This window comes from Lissotriton vulgaris, chromosome 9 (genome assembly GCF_964263255.1).
Source record: "Lissotriton vulgaris chromosome 9, aLisVul1.2, whole genome shotgun sequence".
NCBI classification, from domain to species: domain Eukaryota; kingdom Metazoa; phylum Chordata; class Amphibia; order Caudata; family Salamandridae; genus Lissotriton; species Lissotriton vulgaris.
In genome coordinates, this window is record NC_141697.1 from 233,202,872 (window position 1) to 233,229,525 (window position 26,654).

The window sequence follows — 26,654 nt, forward strand, 5'->3', positions numbered from 1 at the left end:
CTGAATTGAAACATTGTATTCCTGTTTCACGACTGTGGAACACTATTCCTTTAACTCTGTTCTTTACCCCTCACTTTTTAATTTTTTTATTCTTTTCTAATATTACTGTTTTGGGGATTGCCATGTGTTGAACTTCATTGTGCCTCTCCCCCCCCCCCCTTATGTCCTGATGATCATTACATTGGTAGTAAAAGAAAGACTACAAAGTTGCAACTAGCAAAAAAGCTTTTCCAGGCAACTTTTTTCAAGCTTCTATATATGTATACAATTTTGTTTGGTGGATGATTTTTTTGTATAAATTTTAAATTGGTTTAGTTAAAAAAAGTTGTATACGGTTTTCACATTTTTTGCACCTGAAATTGATAGTCCACCTGGAATTTGTCAAGTTAAAGGGTGTTACTCTAATGTCACTATTCATTAGAATGTTAGTCAGAATATGGTTGTCAAGGGTGGTTTCATATGTTGTGCTAAACATGGTGTGCAGGGTGTTTTTATTTTTTAGTTGTATAGAAAGGTTGAGTTCTACAAAAATGCATAATGCTGTGGAAAACAGATATACAACCTGTCTGATTTATTATAGCCTACTTGAAAAGCACAACCTGCTGGTCCTGTTCCCAACTCCAAATCCTTCCACCTACTCCTCCCATTGAAAACCCCCCACATATTTGTTATATGGCCGTTTGCCATACAAACAGCATCGGGGAAGGTAAGCATAAACCAAAATCATGTATCCCTTATTTGGGATACCACAATCTCAGGGTGCCTTTTAGAGCCTCATGCCCCAAGTGTTCTGCGGCAGAGTGCAACCACAGATCTGTTCTAGTAGAGTGTGTGCAGTATCATTGCTAATAGTCACCAAAATCCTCACCACCCAGTGCTCCTGGAGTCGACTTTTCGATATTTTCCATTGACATACAGTTGCTAATTTGGCAGCCATCAACATATGGGATAACAGTACTTTATATCAACAAGTCACACACACACACCTGTGTTTAATTTTCCAAGCTTAAAATCTGCATTGCAGGTTATTCAGGGAGTGGGTTGCACAGGGCCTTTTTAATGTGACTTAAGTCTTCCATTCAGAAAGGCTAACATTTGGAGCATGACACCATAAGTGGAGTTTGTCTTCTTCCTGACCACATTTCTTCTTACATCTCCCATAAGTTCTAGCTAATGTCCTTCAGTTGCCTCTGTCCTGAACCAGGTAGTTATCAATTTTGTTTCTTTGTATTGTACATATTTTGATGATTTCGCTAGGCCCACCCAAAAGTCCTTGTTTCTGTCTTACATCTTTGTTTAGTGTACCGTCCCATCTTCCTGTGTTGGGTCCCTTTACTTCTGGGTGAGACTGGCCACTAGGGTCCTGTATATTGTAGAAATAAGACATATGTTCCAAATGTATATCTTAAACAGTTTTTTCTGTCTGTTCCAGCGCATCAGTGTTGATTTTCTGGGAACAAGGCCCAATGCCTAAACTGCAAATACCTATTGTCTTGACCTTTCTTTCTGGAAACATGTCTGAAAGCACCCCAGACCTTTCACATTTCCTCTTATAAAAGTGCTGATCGGTAATAGTCAGTGTAAAATGTGGGTTATGAATGATTGGTGCGTACCTGGAAGGAAATGAGTAAGGGATAGCTGCAAGTTGTGAAGCATATGGCTGACAGCATATGAGCACTCCTATGTGTTTGCTGTTTTTAGGTTTATTAGCCGACATACAGGCTCAGTTTAATGTAGAAACAGTGTAATTACTGCAAGTCTTATTTTGATTTCCACACCTGTTTTCATTTTACAGTTAACAGAGACCAGCACATTCGAAGCTGCAACCAGTGCTTTGTCAAGGGCCGCAAGTTGTTTTGATGAATCTGACCAAGCAACACCCCTCTCTGACTCTCTTCAGAAGACTGGATTATTGCCACAGGAGAATTCTAATTTAAGGTAACATTGAAATAAAAACCCATAAAAAAATTGTTGGTAATTTGAGAACCTTTGACGGAGAAAATGCTTTGGAACAGGAGCAAAAAATGTTAGACAGTCTCACCACCTAAGACTTGACTAAGCGAGAATCAAAGGTGATAAAAGTAGACTGACAAATTCTAAGAAGCAGGACCCAAGACACAATTGTTGTAAAGGATTTGCCCAAATTGAAGCTTGCTGTTGGTTTTTCAGTTGTATCTTTTTCTGTGAAGTACTGTGCTCCCTCTCTCACTATGGGTGAATGGAAGATCCTCTTCCGGATCTGCATCGGGGTTTGCAGCCTGCAGGACTAATGCCTGAGATGTAGTCTCAAACAGGGTATTGTTGATAAGTTATAACTTCATTTGTAATTGTTTTGATTCCAAGCTCTGGAGTTCTTCACACTTTCACCACACCCTCTTCACACAGGATCTTTTAAAGCTTTTCTGCTTTAAGAATGCCATTGTTCTCCCCACCCATTTTACTGCAGCCTTTTAGTTCAATTATATGTTCGCACCCCTTATTGAAATAATTCAATTTTTTTAACGTCCGTGATCAGAGCTGCAGAATAAAAATGGTGGATAAGTTTCATGCTAAACTAAAATTACCAATAATGAAGCAGAGTCCATATCGTCTGAAAACGCGGAGTCTTTACAGTAGAGAGTTGATCCTAGCACATTAACCTGCACAAAAATAAAGAAAAGGACATCTATGATGTAACAGTTTTCCTCCCTCCTCTTTCCCCCCCGCCCCCCCCGTTCCCTAGAAATAAAGACAGGAAATAGTAAGTTGTTATATTAGAATGTTTCCATTGTGCCTGCCTTCGACTCGCCTTGTGTTTTTTTGTGGTTTTTTTAGACATTCATCCTCGTTCTATGATCCTCACACTGCTTTCTCCCCGCTTTGTCTGTGATGAGGTTTCCTGTCTCACATCTGATTTTGGGCCAGTCTGGGCCGTCCCTGCTTCTCCCTCTCCCTTCTACCCAGTCTTCCTGGGCGGTCATGGTCTTTCACATTGCTGCCCCGCGTTTCTGTTCAGTACATTTTGTTCTCTGTTCTCTCTCTACGCAGTGCCTCCATGATTTTGTCATGCTCTCATAGGAAGTCCAGCCCTCTTTGGTTAATTGGTCTATGCCAAAGTCATCCATTGTTTTTAGCCTTGTTCCAGATATTTCTTTTTTGATTTCTAACCTCCATGACACCTGTTCTCTACTCCCCCCCCCCCCCCCCCCTCCCCCCCCCCCCCAAATGGTTTCCTGTATTGTGCAACAACATTTTTTTCTCAGTGATGATCCTTTCCTCATCCTAGCACTTGTATGCTTTGAAATCTTCCCATCAATCAGGCGGTGAAGGATTGAACTTGCCAATGGGTACAAGCTATTCTTTTTAGAAATTCTTGTACTGATAGTTCTGAGCACCACCTTCGTGTATGCTGCTTTGCTACTGATCTTGGTCTCTAGTACAGCATTAGTCTTCAGTTTGATGTACGGTATCTTGATTGTGTATTTGAATTGTACAGTACTTAGTGTCATTTGATTTTGATGTTTTGATTCTGAGAGATGTTATTCACCTCTCAGAATCCACACAGCCTCAAGCGGTACTAGTATAAAGTTGAGAAGCTTTTTGGTGTACAAATGTGCACTGTTTATTTTTATTTTTAAAGGGCCAGTTTATGAAAATTATCCAAATACATATCTTATTAGATCAGTTGTTCTTGGTTTTAATTTCCGCTTTGAAGATTTTGTGTTTGAATCCAAAGTTATGAGTTATATTTTCATTTTTGTTTCTAGGGTAAACCAAGCCAACCAGCAGGAAGAAGTGCCAGTACAACTGAAGCCATCTGGTAAGTTTACATCATATCAATACTAGTATATGTATATTCTTGGTTCCTGGGGAGACAAGTATTTTTTGGTGTAGGCATGTGTGTTATTGCAGAGCTGCTGTGGTCTTCTCTCTCAAAAAATTGTTAGTTATTCATTTCAGATTCATGGTGGTAAATGGGCATGCACATAGTTATTTTGTTGCTGAGAGAATGAGAAAGCACCAATAGATGTTTCTAAGTATTTTGAAAACAAAACAGGTGATGGACAGAATGTGGATCAATGTCACACATTCACCCCAGTCCAAAGATCTGGGCCCAAATCCATCGTTTTTTTGCACTCCACACCACCCTGGGTTAGACAATGGCGATATGCAAATCAGCTCTGACCCTGTGCCCCATGGGAATAGTCCAGTCCGAACTACAAAAGCCATGTCCTTCCCAGCACGGAATCAAGCATCCGAGGACCGGACCGGTTTCGAGGTAACACCTCATCAGCCCGGCTAGCTTGACTCCAGTGGTGTGGAGTGCCTGGGACCCACGTCTGAGCATCCCCAGCGCACTTATGGCGGAATTTGCAAACAAAACAGGTGATGGACCGAATGTGGATCAATGTCACACATTCACCCCAGTCCAAAGATCTGGGCCCAAGCCTCCACACCACTGGAGTCAAGCTAGCCGGGCTGATGAGAGGTGTTACCTCGAAACCGGTCCGGTCCTCGGATGCTTGATTCCGGTCTGGGAAAGATATGGCTGTTGTAGTTCGGACTGGACTGTTCCCATGGGGCACAGGGTCAGAGCTGATTTGCATAAAGCCGTTATCTAACCCAGGGTGGTGTGGAGTGCAAAAAACTATGGATTTAGGCCCAGATCCTTGTACTGGGGTGAATGTAAGACGTTGATCTACATTCTGTCCATCAAATTGTGTTTTGTAATTTTCTCCCTGAGTGTACTGGGGTGGCTCAGACGTGGGTCCCAGAGCCTCCACACCACTGGAGTCAAGCTAGCCGGGCTGATGAGAGGTGTTACCTCAAAACCGGTCCGGTCCTCGGATGCTTGATTCCGGTCTGGGAAAGATATGGCTGTTGTAGTTCGGACTGGACTGTTCCCATGTTGCACAGGGTCAGAGCTGATTTGCATAAAGCCATTATCTAACCCAGGCAAAAAACGATGGATTTAGGCCCAGATCCTTGTACTGGGGTGAATGTAAGACATTGATCTACATTCTGTCCATCAAATTGTTTTTTGTAATTTTCTCTCTTAAGTATTTTGAAGCATGTCATGTTCTAGAGCTACTGCATAACATCATTTCTGATAGACTTCTAACTACAGGTTCGAGGCATGTGGGCTGCTGAATTCATATCTGTGCATAGATCGCCACCTAGTGTTGGGTCCGGATGATTGCACATTGTTGTCCTGGAAGAGTCTTCGAAGTATCAGGATATAGGTGGCTCCTCCCCTGGACTACAGTGCGCATGGGCATCGCCTCCATCCCCAGATTGTTTTTTTCCGCCATTGGGTTCGGATGTGTTTCGGTTCCCTCTGTCGGACCCGATAGTTGTTCAACTTCTACTCGAGACCAAAAGGTCTTTAGGCTGGGCGTCGGTATAGTTGCGTTCGGGTTTCTTTCTGACTCTCAGCCCCGATCTCTTGCTGCCCTTCCACGTGCTTTCGGCGCGGACGGGCCTACACTACACTCTTGCTATGGAGCGGACTCCGTTTAAGGAGTGCCCGGTGTGTAACTCTAAATACTCACACCTCGATGTGCACCCGGTGTGCAATACCTGCTTGTCACCGGATCACCGCGAAGACGCCTGCATGGCGTGCTCGAAGTTCCGGAGCAAGAAGACTTTAAAGATTCGTCGAGCCCATAGGCTCCAGGCTAAGTTATCAGCTGCGGCGCCCCCACCAGATGACATTTTTCAAGAATCTGTCGAGGACGAAGACGAAGTGCAAGGTTCGGACTCTAATCCCGCATCCGAAGGGGAGACCTACGACGCGGGTGAGGAGAACTTTGCCGAAGTCACCGACGAGGTAGGGGACGACGATCAGGCTTTTACCACGATGGGAGATAGCTCGGAGGAGGAGCATCCCCAAACAGACTCAGGGGTTAGTCCCCTTCATACGGCCCAGGTCGAGGGATCGCCTTCGGGCCTTACCCAAGATCTGACTATGAGTCCTACGTCCCCGCCTTTGGGCCCGGTCACGGACATTTGTGAACCATCGCTTACTTCGAAGAAAACGAAAGTGAAGCCGACTGGTCCCGCACCCTCGGATGCGAAACCGAAAGCGAAAGTTGAGATGGTCAAGAAGGTTCTGGAGGCGTCAACTTCCAAGAAAGTCAAAATGGCCGACTCGAAGAGCCACGCCAAAATGGCCGACCCGAAGCCCTCTGGGTCGGTGCCGAAGGCGAAATCGTCCGACGCGTCTGCGTCGGCTTCGAAAGGGGTCGCGGACCCGAAAAAGGCTCCGAGGAAGCGTCAGGGCGACGGCGCTCATGGCCATGGGGCGTCGGCTCCGAAGAAGGTGGCTGCCGGCGATCAGGCTCTCGACGACGGGGGGTCGCTCGGACCGGTCAAGCCCTCTCCGGCCTTAACGATGAAGGTAGCGGAATCCCTGCAGCGGATCCGAAAGGACAGTGTGGTTCCCGCTCAGGACGCTGTGGCGCCTAGGCTCCCGCCTAAGCCTGCGAAGGGGCAAACGCCTATTCGTTTCACCCTACCACCCAAGACGGCGCCGAAGGCCTTCGCGTCAACACAGGGCGGACACTCGAAGGAGGTACTGACGCCGAAAGCTACCTTGGTGGCGTCGAAGCTTCGGCTCCAGCCGCTTGCTGAGGAAGACCGTCGTGAGGTAATCATCGACGCCAACACCGGAAAACTGTCTCTCCTCAAGAGGAAGATCACGACGGAGCCGGCGTTGGAGCATTTCAAGATCCCTCTCAAAAACAAAAGGGACTCTGCAGACTCTTCGACTCTGGTGGAACCTGTGTCCCCACAAGCCCTGGGACTCTCGCCAACGCATTCCCCCGCAGGCGATGTGGACGAAGATGATGCTGAGTACACCTATCCGGCGTACTCGGATCCGGAGGAGGAGCGTGCCCCTTGGTCCGCCGGAGGCGACACGGAGGACCCGCAATCGGGTCAGGACACGCAACTCTTTGCGGCCAAGACGTCCCCGACGGAGGACTCGGCAGCCTTTAATGCTCTGATCGAGCGAGCTGCGGCTAACCACGACGTCGAGCTGCACTCGGACCCCGTGGATGTGGACTTCTTATTCAACACCTTCTCTGTGGCTGAGAAGACAGTCAAGACGCTGCCGATGCTCAAAGGTGTGCTTAAACATGCAACGGAAGTCTTCAGGGAGCCCACACGGGCGCGTGTGGTCAACCCTCGAATCGACAGGAAATATAAGGCGGCGCCGACGGATCCTACCTATATCCGGGGACACTTGCCATTAGACTCCTTGGTTGTTTCCAACGCTCGGAAGAGGGCGAACTCTCAGACTACTGGTGACGCTCCTCCCCCAGACAAAGAGTCCAAGATCTTCGAGGCCTCAGGCAAACGGATTGCTGCACAGGCAGCTAATATCTGGAGAATTTCTAACACCCAAGCCCTGCTTGCACGTTATGATATGGCCCATTATGACACCTTAGAGGCCATACTGCAACACTTACCTGACCAATACAAGGAGGCAGGGGAGATGCTGATTCAAGAAGGCAAACTCATTACGAATGCCTCCATCAAATGTGCACTAGACGTGGCAGAAACAGCCTCCAGGGCTATCAACACCAGTGTGTTGCTTAGACGCCATGCCTGGCTTCGAATTTCAGGGTTCAAACCCGACATCCAAACTACGATACTGAATCAAACGGTGAATCCTGACCACCTGTTTGGACCTGAGGTGGATGCCACCCTGGAAAAAATGAAAAAAGATACGGAAACTGCCAAATCAATGGGGGCTTTACAAAGTCAGCAGTTTCGGAGTGGTTCCTTTCGCCGCTCAAACTCCAGAGGCACCACAAGGGGGCAGGCATCCCAATCCACACAGTATTACAAAAGTAACACCCAGACCCCGTACAACAACAAGGGTAGAGGTGGTTACAGAGGCAATAATGTCAAGGGCAGGGGACGTGGAAACAATAGCTCCAGGTCCACCACCACCAACAAGCAGTGACGTCTTGTCACTGCCCCCCGACCATACAACACCGGTTGGGGGGAGACTCCAGCAGTTCCTGCCGGCGTGGAAGAACATCACCACGGACAGGTGGGTGAGGTCCCTTATCCAGTACGGGTACTGTCTAGAGCTTACTTCCATTCCACCGGACATACCCCAAAGAAGCCGTCCTATGTCAGGCGAGCATTTGACCTTGTTGCAGCAGGAGGTTCTAGTCATGCTGCAAAAAGGGGCAATAGAGCTCGTTCCTTTGCGAGAGCGGGGAACAGGGGTTTACTCCCTGTATTTCCTGATTCCCAAGAAGGACGGATCCCTCAGGCCCATCCTGGACCTCAGGCCCCTAAACTGGTACATACTCTCGGAGCACTTCCATATGCTCACGTTGCAGCAAGTGCTTCCCCTGCTTCAGCAAGGGGATTTTCTGGCTACGCTGGATCTGAAAGATGCCTATTTTCATATCCCCCTGCATCCTTCTCACAGAAAGTATCTCAGATTCACGATCTTAGACCAGCATTACCAGTTCAAGGTCCTGCCGTTCGGGGTCACCACGGCGCCAAGGGTATTTACGAAGTGCCTAGCGACTGTGGCGGCGCATCTCCGTCGCCAACACGTCCACGTCTTTCCTTACCTGGACGACTGGCTCATTCAGGCAAGGACGGAACGACAGTGCGTAGACCATGTGTCACGCACCATTCATCTCCTGCACGATCTGGGTTTCTCTCTGAACTACCCCAAGTCCCATCTCCAGCCCGCCCACGTGCGACAGTATCTGGGCGCGACAATCAACACTCTGGCAGCCACTGCGCAGCCAAATTCAGTGAGAATCTCCAGTATCCAGGCGCTGATCCAACGATTCAGACCCCAGCACTCGCTTCCAGCGAAGGTGTTCATGCAGTTGATAGGCATGATGGCCTCCTGCATCTCCATTGTCCCGCACGCGAGACTACACATGCGTCCGCTTCAGGAGTGCCTAGCACGTCAGTGGACTCAGGCTCATGGGCAACTGACAGACCTAGTGTTGGTGAGCGGTCGGGCATACAACTCTCTGCATTGGTGGAATCCACAAAACCTTTGCAAAGGCCGACCATTCCAAGAGCCTGTCCCACAGATTGTCCTGACAACGGATGCTTCTCTCCAGGGTTGGGGAGCGCATGTACTCCACTACACGGTGCAGGGACTATGGACACTACAGCAAAGGAAGATGCACATCAATGTGTTGGAACTGATGGCAATCTTCATGGCCTTAAAGGCGTTCAAAGTACATCTGTGCAACAAGGTCGTGTTGATCCGGACGGACAACATGACGGCCATGTACTACATCCAGAAGCAGGGAGGCACACACTCTCCACAGCTGTCTCATCTGGCTCGGAGCATGTGGAAGTGGGCCATTCAGAGGAACATCTTCCTCATGGCAGAGCATCTCCCGGGCAAGGACAATCAAATGGCGGATCTGCTCAGCAGGCACAGCCATCAGATGCACGAGTGGGAGATACATCCATCAGTACTCCAACCGTACTTCCAAAGGTGGGGTCATCCAGAGATAGACCTATTTGCCACAAAGGAGAACGCAAAATGCCGAAACTTCGCCGCCAGGTTCCCACACCCGCAATCACAGGGCAATGCGATGTGGATGAACTGGTCAGGCAGATTTGCGTACGCTTTTCCCCCAGCACCTCTGATACCGCTGGTGGCACGCAAGCTCCGGCAGCACTCGATGACGCTCATCCTGGTTGCTCCGACGTGGGCTCGCCAACCATGGTACACCACGTTTCTGGAACTCTCCGTGGTACCGCATCAGAGGCTTCATCTCACTCCCAGCCTTCTGACGCAGAGCCATGGCGACATTCAGCACCCAGATCCGCAACAGCTCAACCTGGCGATCTGGCTCCTGAAGTCCTAGAGTTTGGCTACCTCAATCTTCCCCCCGATTGTATGGACATCATTCGGGAGGCAAGGAAGCCCACTACTAGAGCTTGTTATGCGGCTAAATGGAAGAGGTTTGTCATCTACTGTGCTAACCACAATATTGACCCGCTAGATGCTTCCATTCAGAATATCATCTGTTACCTTTTCCACCTGTATCAATGCAATCTAGCGTACTCTTCCATCCGTATTCACCTGTCTGCTATGGCAGCATACCTCCAGAATAGGCAGCACCTGTCACTCTTTAAGGTCCCTGCTATCAAGGCCTTTCTGGAAGGACTCAAAAGGGTCATTCCACCAAGGACCCCGCCAGCTCCAGAATGGAACCTCAATGTGGTTCTTACAAGGCTGATGGGTCCTCCCTTTGAGCCACTGCACTCTTGTGAGCTTCAGTTTCTGACTTGGAAGGTTGCGTTCTTAGTAGCGATTACATCGCTTAGGAGGGTTAGCGAGCTGCAGGCGCTCACCATCCAAGAACCTTTCTTCCAGGTACATGCTAACAGGGTGGTGCTCCGCACTAACCCTAAATTCCTACCCAAGGTGGTATCACAATTCCACATTAACCAGACGATCGAATTGCCAGTGTTTTTCCAAAACCCAGAGACGCTGGCGGAGCGCATGCTCCACACCCTTGATGTTAAGAGGGCCTTGATGTATTACGTAGACAGGACGAAAGATTTCCGCAAAACCAAACAACTTTTTGTTGCTTTTGCTACTCACCACAAGGGGAACGCAATCTCCAAAGCGGGGATTGCTAGGTGGATAGTAAAGTGCATCCAGATCTGTTACGCTAAAGCTAAACGCACTCTCACTATCCCACCGAGGGCCCACTCCACCAGGAAGTTGGGGGCCTCTATGGCTTTCCTAGGTAACATTCCCTTAGAAGATATCTGTAGAGCAGCCACATGGTCTACCACACATACTTTCACTAAACACTACTGTGTAGACGTACATTCCAAACAGCAGGCAGCTGTTGGTCAGGCTGTTCTAAAAACGCTTTTTCAGACTGCTGCAGCTGGCACGGGCGGCCGCCGTTAATGGAGGGACTGCTATGTATTCTATGCACAGATATGAATTCAGCAGCCCACATGCCTCGAACTGCAAATGCTACTTACCAGTATGCATCTGTTCTTGGCATGTAGGGCTGCTGACATTCATATCGCCCACCCTCCTCCCCGGCGCCTGTAGCAGCTGCAGATTTTTATCATATACATACATATGCTCATAGCATGGTCATCACTCACATTCTTCACTCCATCTCTGCCAATGGCTAAAAACAATCTGGGGATGGAGGCGATGCCCATGCGCACTGTAGTCCAGGGGAGGAGCCACCTATCTCGTGATACTTCGAAGACTCTTCCAGGACAACAATGTGCAATCATCCGGACCCAACACTAGGTGGCGATCTATGCACAGATATGAATGTCAGCAGCCCTACATGCCAAGAACAGATGCATACTGGTAAGTAGCATTTGCAATTCCTCACCTTTTGAATAAGTATCCAGTCGTCGTACTGGATCTGGAAACTTCTTGGCAGTACCTTTGTGTGCTGTCAGGTGGCGTTGTGCGACTCTGCACTGACACAGTTCTGCTCCGCCCAATATAGGCACCACTCCTGTACTCTGACACCAGTTCCTTTATTTCCATGCCATCAGACTGTATTCCAACTACCTCTTGCCTTGTTCGAGGCCTGTTAACCTCACATTTACTCAGTGTGAAAGGAAAAGATCACCTCCCTAGATGGCACGATTTAAACCTGAACGAAGTGACCTACTTAATGCCACCCGGGTCACATTGTACCACCTCTCAGCCTTCCATGCTAACTGAAGAGCCAGAGAAACAGTGGAGAAATATACACAGTAATCATTTATTAGATATTCTCAGAGCGGGGCTCCGTCTGCACAGTCGAGAGAGAGTACTACAGAGTGAACTGAGTAACAGTAAGCATAAGGATGCATTGCCCCAGTATTGGAACTTTCATAGATTCCCATGCTTTGTATCATTCCCCGTCGTCGGACTGGGAGTCTCGGTAATAAAAAATATCATAGTAGTAGGTACAAAAGAGAAAGGAAAGGCCTAGGCCTCATTCCCTTTTGTAACATATCAGCCTCTTTTTGTAAAAGAGACCAAACTCTAGGCGTCAGCCAATCAGAAGAGCCTCACCCTTAGAACCTTCCTGAAGGAACCTCAGAGCCTCAGATTTTCTACTGCACGTTGTGCTAGGGAGTCTCCATTGAGCTCTGCTCTATTTCTACTCTTTCAAAATCATTTCAACAGTTATTTCTTTAGGATTTTCTTCAGATTTCATCAGGAATCTCTTTTCTTTAACAAGATGTCTGAGGTTGAGAAGAAGAAAGCCCTTTTCAAGCCCTGTTCCACCTGTGGGAAGAAAAGGCTGTTTGTGGAGGACAAACACAAGGATTGCATCTACTGCCTGTATCCAGATCACAAGGCAGAGGACTGTAAGATTTGCCGCACTCTCGCCACCAAGACCTTGAGAGATCGTTCTGGAAGGCTTCTTACATGGTTGCAGAGGCAGAAGGAAAGGAAACATGGAGTTTCCAGTGATGAGGAGGAATCGGCTTCCTGTGCTTCCTCAAGAAGGTCAGTGAAAAGGGGTAGAGGTTCCCCATCTTCCTCTATTGGGCGCCCCTCAAAGGCTTCAAAGAAGAACCCCAGGAAGTCTGATGGCCGGGGTTCAGGAGGTTCCCCCCACCACAGTGGGTTGGGCAAGGCAGAACTGGTTTCGCCTCCTAAGGGTGAGAAGACAGACCCAGCCTTCAAAAACCCTCTTCACACTCTTCAGAGAGGAGTTCCAAGTCCTCTACGACGAAGACTTCGTCGACGGTGGCTCCGTCGACGACGAAAATGAAGCCCAAGATCCAATTGGTCCCGTCGACGGGCTCGTCGACGGGAGAGTCGACGACGAAAGCTCTGTCGTAGTCAAAGAAGAGCTCGACAACGGCAGCGTTGACGGGGAGTATGCCGTCGACATCGTCGACGAAGACGAAGACATCGTCGACGAGGAAAACATCGTCGACGGCGGTGACGACGACAACAGTGCCGACGACGACGTCGACGACTGTGTCGATGTCGACGACGGTCATGTCGTCGCCGAGTGCATCGACGACGACAACAATTTCTACATCGACGGCGGGCTCGTCCTCGGTGGCGTCGACGACGACATCTGCACTTCCAATCTCGTCGACGAGGATTTCTCCGGCGTCAACGGACCAACCAACGATACTGGCGGCGGAGAGAAGAGTGACAATTTCTCTCACAAGGATCACGCCTGAAATGACATCCCCAAGGAGGGTGACCTCTTTACCTCCCACTATGTTGCTGGACCAAGAGGACTCTGAAGGAGACGGTCAGGATGGCTTTGATTATGCGAATAGCCCATCTCAGCTTCTCATCAAGAGTCAAGAAACAGACTCAGAGGAGGCATATGAACAAGGTGGAGGCGACTACCCACTAACTGACCACTCAAGGGACTATGAACCACAAGACATGGTTTCAGTCCCGACGTCATTCCTGCATGACCTACACAAGATGCTGCAGGACTGCAAGTCGAAAGCCGAGTGACCAGCACCGAGGAGTTCTACTCCGTCGACACCAGTGAAGGACCAATCTTCGGTTGTCCCTCCCGTGCACCCGGTACAGACTCCTCCTCAACCACAGCGGCCAGTGCCTCAGGCTGCGTCGGAACCGGCCGATGATCCAGATGGGGATAATGATAATGATACGGATGTGTCATCCGGTGATAATCAAGACTCAGATCAGGAAGGGGATGAATACAATGACTACATCATCCCGGATCAAGCTTCACCTCACCAAGACTTAGGTGATTCTCCTCCTGCTGACATTGGCAGCTTTCATCAACTGATGGAGCGTGCAGCCGGACGATTTAAATTGGTGTTGCCTGCTCAAACCACAGACTGTTTCTTGTACGATTTTAAAGAAACTCACCGCAAAACTACAAGGTCCATTCAAATTGTGGAACATCTATGGGAGGAGGGTTTGAAGACCATGAAAAACCCAGCGACGGTGGACCCTGTGCTACCGCGCCTTGATAAAAAGTATAAAGCGCCAGAGGATGGACCTGCAGCGCTAACAGGTCATCCCAAGCCGGACTCTGTTATCTCACAGGCAGCGCAAAGGAAGTCACGGAACCCTTCTGCTCCCTTGACGGCCCCTCCTGACAAGGATGGACGACGGCTTGATAACACAGGCAAGAGATTTTCATCCATTGCTAGCCTTCTGGTTTGCGCCGCCAATGCTTTGGCAATATTGGGACGATATGATCGCCAGTTATGGTGCGATATAGCTCCCTATTTGGAACAACTTCCACCAGAATCAGGGCTGGAAGCCAAGAAAACCTTACAAGAAGGTGAAGCGGTCTCCATAGAGATAATAGACTGTGCCATGGACATTGCCACAACGTCCTTTCGGGCTTTGGCAGGAGCGGCAGTGTTGAGACGCCAAGGGTGGCTAAAGGCGACTTGGTTTAGGCCAGAAATCCAAAACAAGGTCCTTGATCAACCTTTTGACGGCGAGGCACTCTTCGGCAAATTGATCGACGATACTCTTCAAGAGATCAAAAAAGACACGGAGACAGCTAGATCGCTGGGGACACTCCAGTACCGCAAAACTCCTTTTAGAGGCGCAAGAGGCAGAGGAGGGGCTTACAGAGGCGCATACCAGCAGCAGCGCTATTCTTCAAACAGCTCTGGATACCAGCCTAACCGCCAGTCATACCAACAGAGACAGGGCCAGTACTCTGGTTACTCACGGCCTTACAACAAAGGCAAGCAGGCTGCCCGTGGACGGGACTCGACCAAACGCCAATAGCGGCCTTCTGGCTCTGCCTACTGCTCCCTCCTCGAAGAGATCATCAGTTGGAGGCAGGGTGTCAAAATTCCTTCTGAACTGGTCCCAAATTACATCGGACCGTTGGGTGCTCAACATCATCAGACGAGGACATACTTTGGAGTTTACGGAAGTCCCTCCACCCAGACCCCTGACAGCCATTCCATCAAAACATCTGCATCTCCTCCGACTCGAAGTACAACAAATGCTCCACAAAGGGGCGATAGAGCCGGTCCCCTGCAACCAACAGGGCCACGGTTTCTATTCCAGGTTCTTCCTGGTGAGAAAGACGCTGGAGAAATGGCGTCCCATCCTGGACCTCAGGGAGCTAAATGCCTATCTCATCTCCTTATCCTTCAGGATGGTATCCCTGCAGGACGTTTTGAAGATGGTCAACCCGGGGGATTTCATGGCCACACTCGATCTGGAGGATGCGTACTTCCATGTCCCGATTCACCCAGCACACAGAACGTTCCTACGCTTCACAGTAGCCAAGAGCCATTTTCAGTTCAGAGTTTTGCCGTTCGGCCTTCGCTCTGCTCCAAGAATTTTTACGAAGGTGCTGGCACCTGTAGCAGCATTTCTGCGAAAGAACCACTTCCAGGTCTTCCCTTACCTGGACGATTGGTTACTAAAGGCCCCGACCAGAGCATCAGCGCAGGACGCGGTGCAGGCTTGCACCATTCTGTTCCAAAATCTGGGTCTCACCTTGAACACGGAGAAATCCACGCTGGTGCCATCACGGACAGCGCGGTTCCTGGGAGCGGTGTTAGATTCGCAGCTCTCAAAGGCATTTCCTACTCGAGAGAGGATACAGAAACTGCAAAGATTAGCGTGAGGCCTTCGAGGAAAAAAGTGTCTTTCTGTGCGCAGCTACAAGTCGCTGCTGGGAGTGATGTCATCATGTATTCCCCTGATCCCGCACTGCAGGCTCCCGATGCGCCGCCTGCAGGAGCAACTGGACCTCCAGTGGCAGCACGTGCACGGATCGTTCGACGACAAAGTGATGGTCACTCGAGAGATGAAGGAGGCAGTGCTTTGGTGGTCGCATCAACAAAATTTATGCCAAGGTCTATCCTTCGCAAGCGTTCCATCACCTCACATACTGACAACGGATGCATCATTGGAGGGATGGGGAGCAGTGATGCAGGACCTGCAGGTCAGCGGCCATTGGTCTCCAAGCGACCAAAAACTACACATCAACCTGTTGGAGCTGAGAGCGATCAGGCTAGCTCTTCAAGCCTTTCTTCCGCGTCTCCAGGGTTCACAAGTGCTAGTCAGGACGGACAACACCACGGCTATGCATTATGTGAACAAGGAAGGAGGGACGAGATCACTCCTCTTGTCGCGAGAGGCTCGACAGATTCTGGAATGGACAATTCTTCACGGAATTTCTCTAAAGGCAGAACACTTACCAGGAGTGCTAAACGAGGGCGCCGACAGGATGAGCAGGCTCACCTCAGTCAGTCACGAGTGGGAGCTGAAACAAAAGGTTCTAGATCTGCTCTTTCAGACATGGGGCACACCAGAGGTGGACCTTTTTGCGACGCCAACCAACAGGAAGTGCCGAGCCTACGCCAGCAGGTTCCACCATCAAGGCTCATTGGGCAATGCCCTATCAATAGCCTGGACGGAGAGGTTTCTCTATGCATTTCCACTGATTCCCCTGATTCCACGCCTCATCAGGAAAATGAGGACGGAACCATGCAAGCTAATCCTTATAGCCCAGGCATGGCCAAGGCAATTCTGGTACACCGAGCTCCAACATGCTGTCGCTAGTTCCTCCGATAGGGCTGGAGGATGTTCCGGATCTCCTGACAATGTCCGAAGGACAGGTCTGGCATCCAGACCCAAGATCGTTGCACCTGACTGCATGGCTCCTGACCAGCGAGAATACATGAATGTTCCTCTTTCCAAGGAGGTCAAAGACATCCTCTCTCAGGCAAGGGCGCCGTCCACAAACAAAACATACAGACTGAAGTGGAAACGATTCTGTATTTGGTGTAAGAAAGAAAAGATCGATCCTTTCACGTCAAAACCTCATCAACTCCTGCCTTACCTACTCTCGCTAGCTAAGTCTAATCTGTCCCATTCTACTATCAAGGTTCATTTAGCAGCAATTTCGAGATTCAGAAGATCTGATTCTGGTCCTTCGTTATGGTCTGCAAGAATTGTCAAACAATTCCTCAAAGGCCTGTTCAGGGTCTATCCGCCAGTGCGATCTCCTCCTCCAACATGGCATCTAAACTTAGTCCTGGCTCAACTAATGAAAGGACCTTTTGAGCCGATTCACCGCTTAGACCTGAAATACTTATCATGGAAGTTAGCTTTACTCTTGGCCCTCACATCGGCAAGGCGAGTAGGGGAAATGCAGGCCTTAACTATCCAAGAACCGTTTTTGCAGTTCAAAAAGAACACTACCATCTTGCGGACGAACCCAAGGTTCATTCCCAAGGTTCCTACTGACTTTCACCTAAATGAGCCTGTGATCCTAAAAACATTTTTTCCGAACCCAGTCACTCCAGCGGAAAAGACATTGCACACTCTGGATTTGCAACGCTGTCTAAAATTCTACATAGACAGAACCAAAGACTTTAGAAAATCTTCGCAATTGTTCATTGCCTTCGGCGGTCCAAACAAAGGTCTCCCTCTGTCAAAACAGGGGATCTCAAGATGGATTTCGAGTGCTATTCTGCATTGCCACAAGATAGCAGGGAAACCTCTGGTGGGCAGGATCCGTGCTCACTCAATGAGATCAGTGGCATCTTCTACAGCCCTCTTTGCGGGGGTACATATCAAAGACATTTGTAGGGCTGCTACCTGGAGCAGCGTGCACACGTTCACTAAGCATTATTGCTTAGAGTCCTTGCAGCAGGATGACGCGGCTGTGGGCCAGGCTGTCCTGAGAAACCTCTTCAAGTATTTGTGAGCTTTCCTTTCTATCCCACCTTCCATGGGTAACACATTTTGTAATTTTCTTGCTAATGTTATGATATACTTCTTTACAAAATGTGTTTATGGCGTTTACTGCTTGCTATTCTGATACAAAGCATGGGAATCTATGAAAGTTCCAATACTGGGGCAAGAAAACAAGTTACTTACCTGTAACTTTGGTTCCCCAGTATTGGTAACTTTCATAGATTCCCATGCGCCCACCCACCTCCCCGGGGAAAGCTCAGCCTTCAGCAAGTATGGTGTCTAGCACACTACGGCTACGAAAATCTGAGGCTCTGAGGTTCCTTCAGGAAGGTTCTAAGGGTGAGGCTCTTCTGATTGGCTGACGCCTAGAGTTTGGTCTCTTTTACAAAAAGAGGCTGATATGTTACAAAAGGGAATGAGGCCTAGGCCTTTCCTTTCTCTTTTGTACCTACTACTATGATATTTTTTATTACCGAGACTCCCAGTCCGACGACGGGGAATGATACAAAGCATGGGAATCTATGAAAGTTACCAATACTGGGGAACCAAAGTTACAGGTAAGAAACTTTTTTTCTTATATGCATTGCATGGTCAACTCATAACACACCCACAATGGAATTTTCCCAGCGAATGGGTGAACAGTATAAAGACAGAAAAAAGTTTTCTTCTCTTGTATCTTGCACTTTCCATTATTAATAAAAGGTAATACATCAATCCCTCTGCATTGAAATGCTTCCGCTTGCTGGAGAACTAGATTAGGAAATATTTTAGAACAGAATTTTACCCGTACTCGTGGCCCATTTTCAAATCTTAATAAAGAAACCAGGTCAATATCGCTCGACAAAATAAGTTTTAAACTGTCAATATCTTTAAAATAGTTGAGCAGCCATGACCTATTTAAGTATAAGTCAGAGTCAAATAAGGGCAAGAAATCCAATGTCAAAGTGTCCACATAAGAGTTAAGGGCTTTTGGGAGTACTGGGGAAACACTCGTGGTCACAACAACAGGCTGCAGAAAAATAGGCGCTAAAGGATTGAGTGGCTCTATTACAGCTGGAATAGTTCTTGTCACCTCTTCCACTGGGGCTGGGGACACTAGTCTAATATCCTCTTGACAAAGGACTCGCTCATCCGTAGTGCAAACATCAACGGGACCTTCGACTACAGATCCAGTAGTATAAACAGCTGCCTCATTGGTAGAAGTGTTCAATAAATGATTATCAACGATTTCTATAACATCTAGCACTTCAGTATTTAACTGCTGTTGGAAAATAATTTGTCTCTGTCTTTTCTTTTTATACTTGCGAACAGGTTTCCTATTTTTCCCTTTGTTCTTTCTGCTTTTTTCTTGTACTTTCCCCTTTACAATTGGACTTCCTTCAGGTTCTTTCTTATCCTGGTTGAAAATCGGAAATAATTCATTTCCAGCATTCCGGTTAACCTCCACCAAACTTTCTTTTATAGCAGGTTCAGATTCCTTCCCGCTATTGAAGGCGGGTGAGATAGGCATCTCTATAGGTTCATGTATATCAACCACTACTGGCATCCCCACCGGCTCATTTTTTACCAACAGGTTATTACTGGCAAGAACATTCTGGACAACAGTCTCCGAGGGAGAAGTAGCAACATTTTCAGTATTTTTTGCCAATAATACTTTCAGTATCTGTGTAACTGAGTCCAAGATGCAATCAGAGCTCCCAACGAATTTCCCCAATAAAAACAATATGGAAGCCAATAAATGTTCTAATGCTATCAGGGAATCAGAGATAGGTTTATCGTCTTTAGGGTAGCCAGATGCAGAAAGAGAGCCGATACCGGATAAGTTAAGTTGTGGAGTCCTGGAATCATTCTGTAATGAAGGAATGTCATTAGGGTTTATAGATGGAGTACTACTGTATAACAATAATCCTGACGGTGTAGCTCCATTTGGTGTTTTACTGGGATCAGGATGTTTCAAAGATCTCTCGTCCATATACCGACCACACAATTCAAGATCGATACTGGACGGAATAGAGTCTTCTTTTATGCAAAATTCCAGACTTTCTGCATTCTTAAGAGTGTTAGGCAGAGGGACTTTCATATCTGCTATTATTATATCAGGGTTAACCTCTCCCGGCGAACATACTGGGAGGTTAACATCAACAGTTCGAGACCTAGAAGGCAAGTTTTTATCCAGAGATGGTTCAAGATTAAGATCTTTCTCTATGTCAGACTGTACATCCGTTAATATGATCATCTCCGAATCATCAGCTTTCGGGGCTGACAAAGTCTTATCGACAGGTTTTTCCCATAATTTCAATAGCTGCAACTGTCACTTCAATAATACGCTATTATCGTAGTTATTCCTCAAGGGGTTTGATCTAGTTTTTACACATGACCTCCCCCCTAGGACTCTTCCAGAACGTAATTTCTTTTGCAGTCATATTCAATGAAAATGTAGATAACCAGGCAGCCGGCTTTTGACGTAGACAAAATATATTTAGCTAGCAATAGTAAGTCTTTAAAAATGATTCCACAGAGGAATTGAGGCAAAGTCCTCGGCCAGTATGCAGAAATTATTCCTTCACAAGTTTCACTTCTCTTATTAATAATAGGAATTCATCAAATAACAGAAATACAAATAACAGGGCCCAGCCCGGCCTACCTTGGCCACTGAGGGCCACAGAGGGCCCGCCCTTTGCCCGGGCTTAGCCCGGCGTCGCCCCGCGCGCTCCCGCGACGCGGGAAATGAGTCTCCAATTTAAACGCCTCCTGGCGCTATGTCCGTTACCGCGACTTCCGGTCGCAGGGGGTGATGGGGATTGTAGTTTTTGTCCCCCTCACGCGCTCCCCCTCTCGGCGGCCGCACACCGGGTCTCACAAGTGCGGCGGCGGAGGGAGAGCGGGAACCGGAGCACAGAGCTAGCAAGCAGGCTGGTAGAGTAGCTAGCAGAAAGGCTACAGCAGGTAGGTTGCACAAATTCAAAAGCGTCCTCCGCTCTGCCGCAAATGAGTCTCCAATTTATACGCCTCCTGGCGCTATGTCCGTTACCGCAACTTCCGGTCGCAGGGGGTGATGGGGATTGTAGTTTTTGTCCCCCTCACGCTCTCCCCCTCTCGGCGGCCGCACACCGGGTCTCACAAGTGCGGCGGCGGAGGGAGAGCGGGAACCGGAGCACAGAGCTAGCAAGCAGGCTGGTAGAGTAGCTAGCAGAAAGGCTACAGCAGGAAGGTTGCACAAATTCAAAAGCGTCCTGCACTGCTCAGAACACTTTCAAGGCTGTTCCACCCTGGGCCGCGATCAAAAGGCCACACAGGTGGGAGAAGTAATTTATCGAGGAAAATCAATGCACTGGCACAAACAGTTCCACGTTACAGAAACTAAACTTAGCAAGCGGAATTTATTGGAATTAAACAGGATTAGTTTCAAACAGTACAGAAAATGACACCTGAAAAAGAAAATGGCGTTATACATGACATTAAAGAGCATCAACTAGCATAATCTAACAAACCCTCCTTTTAGCATGAGCTAAATATATTTTCTATTTAGAAAGTAGGTAAGACTGGCACATATTCTGGGGTAACTGTGACATCATTATTTGATACATCATCATAATTGGAAATATAATCAAGGTGGAGCTGTGGGCTTTTTTACAGTTGATGCTAGATATTGAGACAGCATAGAGGGATGTCTTCAAATATTCCCTCGTCTATATTCATAAGATCATCAGTGTGATTCTGTAACGTCATAGTGGCATTCGTAACAGAGACAGATGGTTTCTGTTTGGGTGTTACAGCAGTGACACAATAGGAACAACAAAGCGGGAGACATTGATTGAGAATGCAACAGAATATTAATACTGCTATGAAATAATTTCCTTAAGGATCCAACCCCAATTACCTAAGAAATACCAACTCCAATTTCCACTTTCCATGCCTTTGACATTCTCAATGATATCCATAATGTGTTGTGTTCTGTTCTTTTCCAAATTCTCTATACCTACAACGCATTGGTTGCCAATTATTGTACAAACACCACTGCTCTTGGCCAACATAAAGTCCACCGTATATCTAGTCTATTCTGAATACACCGCATGCTCTGTAACCGAGTAGTAATATCCATCAAAGCTGCCACTGTAGTGTTGGATGGAATCTTCAATTTACATTCGAAATACTCTCTAGCTTTGTCACCTCTGGCCCTAGGAGTGCCACCCAAGGTATGTATGGAGGACAGGATGTATCCAAATGTTATACCGTTGTTATAGCTATTCACTTCCAACTCTGTTACCCAGTCACACAATTATTTTGTTAGACCGTTTTATCAATCTTGTTTTAGGTCGGAAGTGTTTACATGGAACACCTAAAGGCAGGACCATTCCGAGAGCCAAATCATCAGTACCATTGTAGACATTTGAATAAGTCCCATTGGACAGAAAGAAAAAACTGTGGGTGGGCATATATCGGCCCCTCATATTCCACTGTAGCATATCTGGAAGTCATTCCAGAGTGCTTGGATCTGATTTATTTACTAGGGATAGGGTGCTTTTATACAGTATTGTCCCTGAACAATTGATGTACAAGGAGGTATCTGTAACGTTCACTAGTAGCATAATAACCAGCCTCTCGGGGTATTGTCAATTATTTATAAAGCTAACACCCGAGAGTTCTAAACTGTTCTTCTGTATAACATTTTTTATCACAATACGTGTTATCACAGCCACGTTAACCCTCACCCTGTGGTTTTCAATGGTATAGACATGGTCCAGGGTAACCAAATCTGAACATTCCCTTTGCCTCCACAAACTGTGGCAGCAAAGTGTATGTAACAAGTGACAATGGGTATTCAGTTCAAAGGCTAGTGACAGATCGGATAGGATAGCCGGTGGTCCCCTTCCCAAAGAATCTCCTATGGGTTTTAACAAACACGTTATTCGATTTGGGTGCACCTTCTAACCTGTTGACTTAATTAACCCGATTACACAGCAATAATTTTGCTCAAGTCCGTTGTGGATCGTTGGGCGAACTGACAGACCCCTTTTCTGTGGGTTGCGGAGTAAAGCAAGGTTGTGTCCTTGCCCCACCCTATTTTCCCTTTATATAAACCATTTGATTTCTTTCTTGAATAATTGTGATGATGTGCCATGGTTTTCTAATACTAAGATTTCAGCATTGATTTTTGCAGACAATACCCTCCTCATATTGAAAACACTGATGGGGGCTACAAAAACTTTTCTGTAGTTTTGAGAGATTCAGCTCCCAGAGTGGTCTTGAGATATACGTAGCTAAAACGAAATTTATGATTTTAAAACGTGGTGTTCCCTTAGGCTGTGTTAGTGTTTTTGACTATCTTGATCTGACCTTTACCGAAAACTTTGGGTAGAGATGTAATTTTGAAAGGAAAAGGCTTAATTTAACCCAACACAGTGGGGTGTTGATAAGACCAGAAAACAACTCCCATTTCCGTCCAACCTCTCCAGCAATCCAAATCTATACAATGTAGGCACCAGAAGTTTCCTTGTGTGAGACCGAGCTTTGGGGGGCATAAGGATATTTCTGCTTTGCTAGTTAGTGAGAACTGCTTCCTACCTCAGCAATTGGGACTACCTAATAGTACACCACTACTACCACTTAGACTAGATCTGGGAGTAAGGCCGATCTCCGAAGGGGCGGGGATCTGGCACTTACTTTTTTTGTAGACTGATCTGGGCCTTGCCAGAACTGCATGCCTATCGAGCTGGCCTCAAAGAAGTGTACTGGATCCCGGGGTCGGGAAGCATTCCTTAGATGAAATACATTAAAGATACTTTGACTTGGGTAGGCTGTGCGTATCTGTGGACAGAACCGAAGGTTGATCTGACAGTTAGTAAAACACTGTTAAAGAGGAGGTACCAGCAACACAAAATGGATCAACAATTGGCGTTCTCCTCATTATGGCACCCCGACCGACTCGTCCCTTAAGATCAAGGTAGACTTCAGCTTGGAATAGTTTTTAGATGAAATAGAGCCTCCTTTGACTAGAAAGTTGTATATGCAGATCAGATACATTACCTACCAATAGCCTCTTATTTATTTATTTTTAAAGTTTTATATAGCGCGAACAAGATCTTTGCAGATATCCGAGCGCTTTACAGAAACAGTAGGTAGGAAAACAAACTTTTGAAAACAGTGTAATATTCGGTAGGGAGTGAGTTGCAAAGTAGGGTAGTACTCGCACAAGAGTATGCACACTAATAACAATCAAGAAGCAATAATATTGAAGCCATGCAATGACGATTCGAGTAAGATTATAGCACCCCAGAGGGTGAGTAAACACACTGTTGAGAACAGAATAATAGTCAGTAGTGAATGGATTGCAAGTTAGTAAGGCACTCAGGTCACAGTGTACAGCCCTAGTAAACAATCTGGAAACCAAATATTAAGGCATCCGTGCTATGATTTTGGTCCAATAGCAGTCGTAGAAGAGTCTAATATGGATAAGCAATCAGGTAGCCGGTAGATTAGGAGCCCTGTACTGTCATTGATCCAGTAGCAATAGGGTTCAGGTGAACTTAGCCATAAGGATGGCTTTTACCTCTTTCTTGAAAAGTACAGAGGAGGGGATAAGCCTAGTTTCTGGCGGGAGTGCATTCCAGATCCTGGGTGCCATTCCTGAGAAGGAGCATTTGTATGTTTTTTCCTTCCGGAATCTGCGAGGTTTCAGGAGGAGATTCTTTGTGCTTCTGTTGGATCTCGAGCCTCCTGATATAGTCAGTTTGTGAGTGAGGTAGTTGGGTGACTTGTGGTGTACGGCCGAATGTGTCATACAGGCAATTTTCAGCTGAACTCTGGCTTCAAACGGCAGCCAGTTCAGGGCTTTTAGGTCAGGGGATATGTGCGAGTGTTTTCTTGAACCAGTGATGAGCCTTGCGGCCGCGTTCAAGGAGGCTCGTAGGGGCGCCGTTGTTGTTAGGGGGAGCCCGCTGAGAGCCACAATTCCGTAGTCTATGCGAGGAATGACTAGGGCTTGTACAACAGTTCGAAAGTCCTTGGGTGGTAGGAAGGATTTGAGTTTTCTCAGCGTGTTGATTTGGAAGTTGGCACCCTTGGTTGCTTTGCTAATATGCTGCTGCATGTCGAGATTGGAGTCAAGTGTGATGCCAAGGGATTTCGCCGAGTCCACGATGGTGGGCTGGACATTTAGTGCGGTTAGATGATTGAGCCAGGTTTGGGTGATGGCCTTTTTCGCATGAGGTGAGATCAGAAGGAACTCAGTTTTCAGAGCATTTAGTTTAAGGTGATTGTCGGCCAGCCATGCTTGAGTGTTTCTTAGTGTGGCATTCAAAAGTTTGATGTCTTCAGGGGATTGAAGTTTGAGGTAGAGCTGAGTGTCATCTGCGTACATATGGAAGTGTACATTTGATGCTTGAAGCAAGGTGGTGAGTGGTACCATGACGAGGTTGAACAGTGTGAGGGATAGGGAGGAGCCTTGTGGGACGCCTAGTGTTACGGGCACAGGCGAGGACAATGCGTTGTTGATCTTTAACTTCTGAGACCGGTTGTGCAGAAAGGAAGTGAACCATTTGAGAACTGTTCCAGATATGCCCATTCTGTTGTTTAACAGCTCCAGTAGATTCTCGTGTTTGACCGTATCAAATGCGGAGGAGAGGTCAAGGAGGATGAGGAGGCAGGACTCGTTGTGATCAAGGATTTGGAGGGCGTCATCAATTATGTGTGTCATAGCCGTTTCCGTGCTATGTTTTGCTCCGAATCCTGATTGGTGAGGGTTGAGGAGGTCAAACTGCTCAATGTGTTTTGTCAGTTGGAGTTGTACGCATTTTTCTAGCAGTTTGGCCAGAGTGGGGATATTGGTGATAGGTCGGTAATTGTTTAGGTCGGCCGGGTCAGCTGTGGGTTTCTTGAGTATAGGCGTGACCTGCCCTATTTTGAGGGAGTCTGGGATGAGTCCTTGTTGCAAGGAACAGTTGATGATTTTAGTCCAGAGTGGGAGGAGCATGGGGGTGAAGGCTTTAACAGCGTTGGCAGGTAGGGGGGTCTGTGAGGTGATTGGCGGGTTTCAAGTTGCCGAGCAGCTTGTGAATTGATTCTTCAGTGTAGGTGTCGAAGGACGTCCATGAAGCGTTGTTTTTAGGTTGAGTGTTAGTTATGCCTATGGAGCAGGAGTATCGACTTACGTCGTTGAGGAGATCACTTCTTATGTTGTCGGTCTTTTGCTTGAAGAAAGCAGGGAAGTCTTCGCAACTTGGAATATCCTTTGCTAAGCTGTTAGGTTGTGGAGGCTGCGTCTTGGTTTGGGTTTTGACTAGCTCGAACAGTTTTCTTGGTCGGTTTTTTGCTTGGTCCAGCTGTTGGCTAAAGAAGCCTGATTTCGATCGTTTGATTTTTCTGAAGTAAGCGTTTCTCTTACTCTTGAGCGCTCTAAGGTGCAGTGCTGAGGGGTCAGATCTCCACGTGCGCTCTGCCATGCGCATAGCACGTCTGTCCTCATTGAGTCTACCATCATACCATGGGTTCGAGTTCTTGGTGGCGACTCTTCATTTGCAGGGGTGCGGCTTCATTGATTATTGTAGACATAGTGTCTAGATAGTGGTCGGTCAGTGAATGAACATCAGAGACGCCCGTCGGGGGAAGAAGGAGATTGCCTGTGTGGGCAGGCAAGGAGTTTAGGTTAAGATTCTTCATGTCCCTCTTCCAGATCTTGGTTTTGGCAGGTTGAGCCGGGTTAAGTTTGACCTTTTCGTTGATGAAGAAGGTGATGATGTGGTGGTCTGACCAATCACAGGGTTCGACTTCCTCCAGCTGGGTAGAGTCTTCTTTGGCGATGATAAGGTCAAGGATAGAGCCTTTTTCATGTGTTGGACGGTTGCAGATTTGGGTGAGGTCAAGCGCGTTGAGGAAAGTCTTAAGACTATTCACCACAGCGTCTTTCTGGTCGTTCCAGTGGAGGTTGAAGTCTCCCAAGTATATTTAATTGATCTGTCGACCGGCGTTGGTGGATATCGTGTCCATGATTTGT

The 26,654-nt window shown here is 47.4% G+C and overlaps 1 protein-coding gene across 1 annotated transcript in view; it reads left to right on the plus strand.

Moving 5' to 3' along the window:
* The window catches only part of BUB1B (BUB1 mitotic checkpoint serine/threonine kinase B), a 440,231-nt gene that overhangs the window by 129,629 nt on the left and 283,948 nt on the right, over nt 1-26,654 (plus strand). The window contains exons 11-12 of the mRNA XM_086937370.1: nt 1,796-1,938; nt 3,747-3,799. Coding sequence (XP_086793496.1) covers nt 1,796-1,938; nt 3,747-3,799 — 196 coding nt within the window. The remainder of the gene's footprint in view (nt 1-1,795; nt 1,939-3,746; nt 3,800-26,654) is intronic.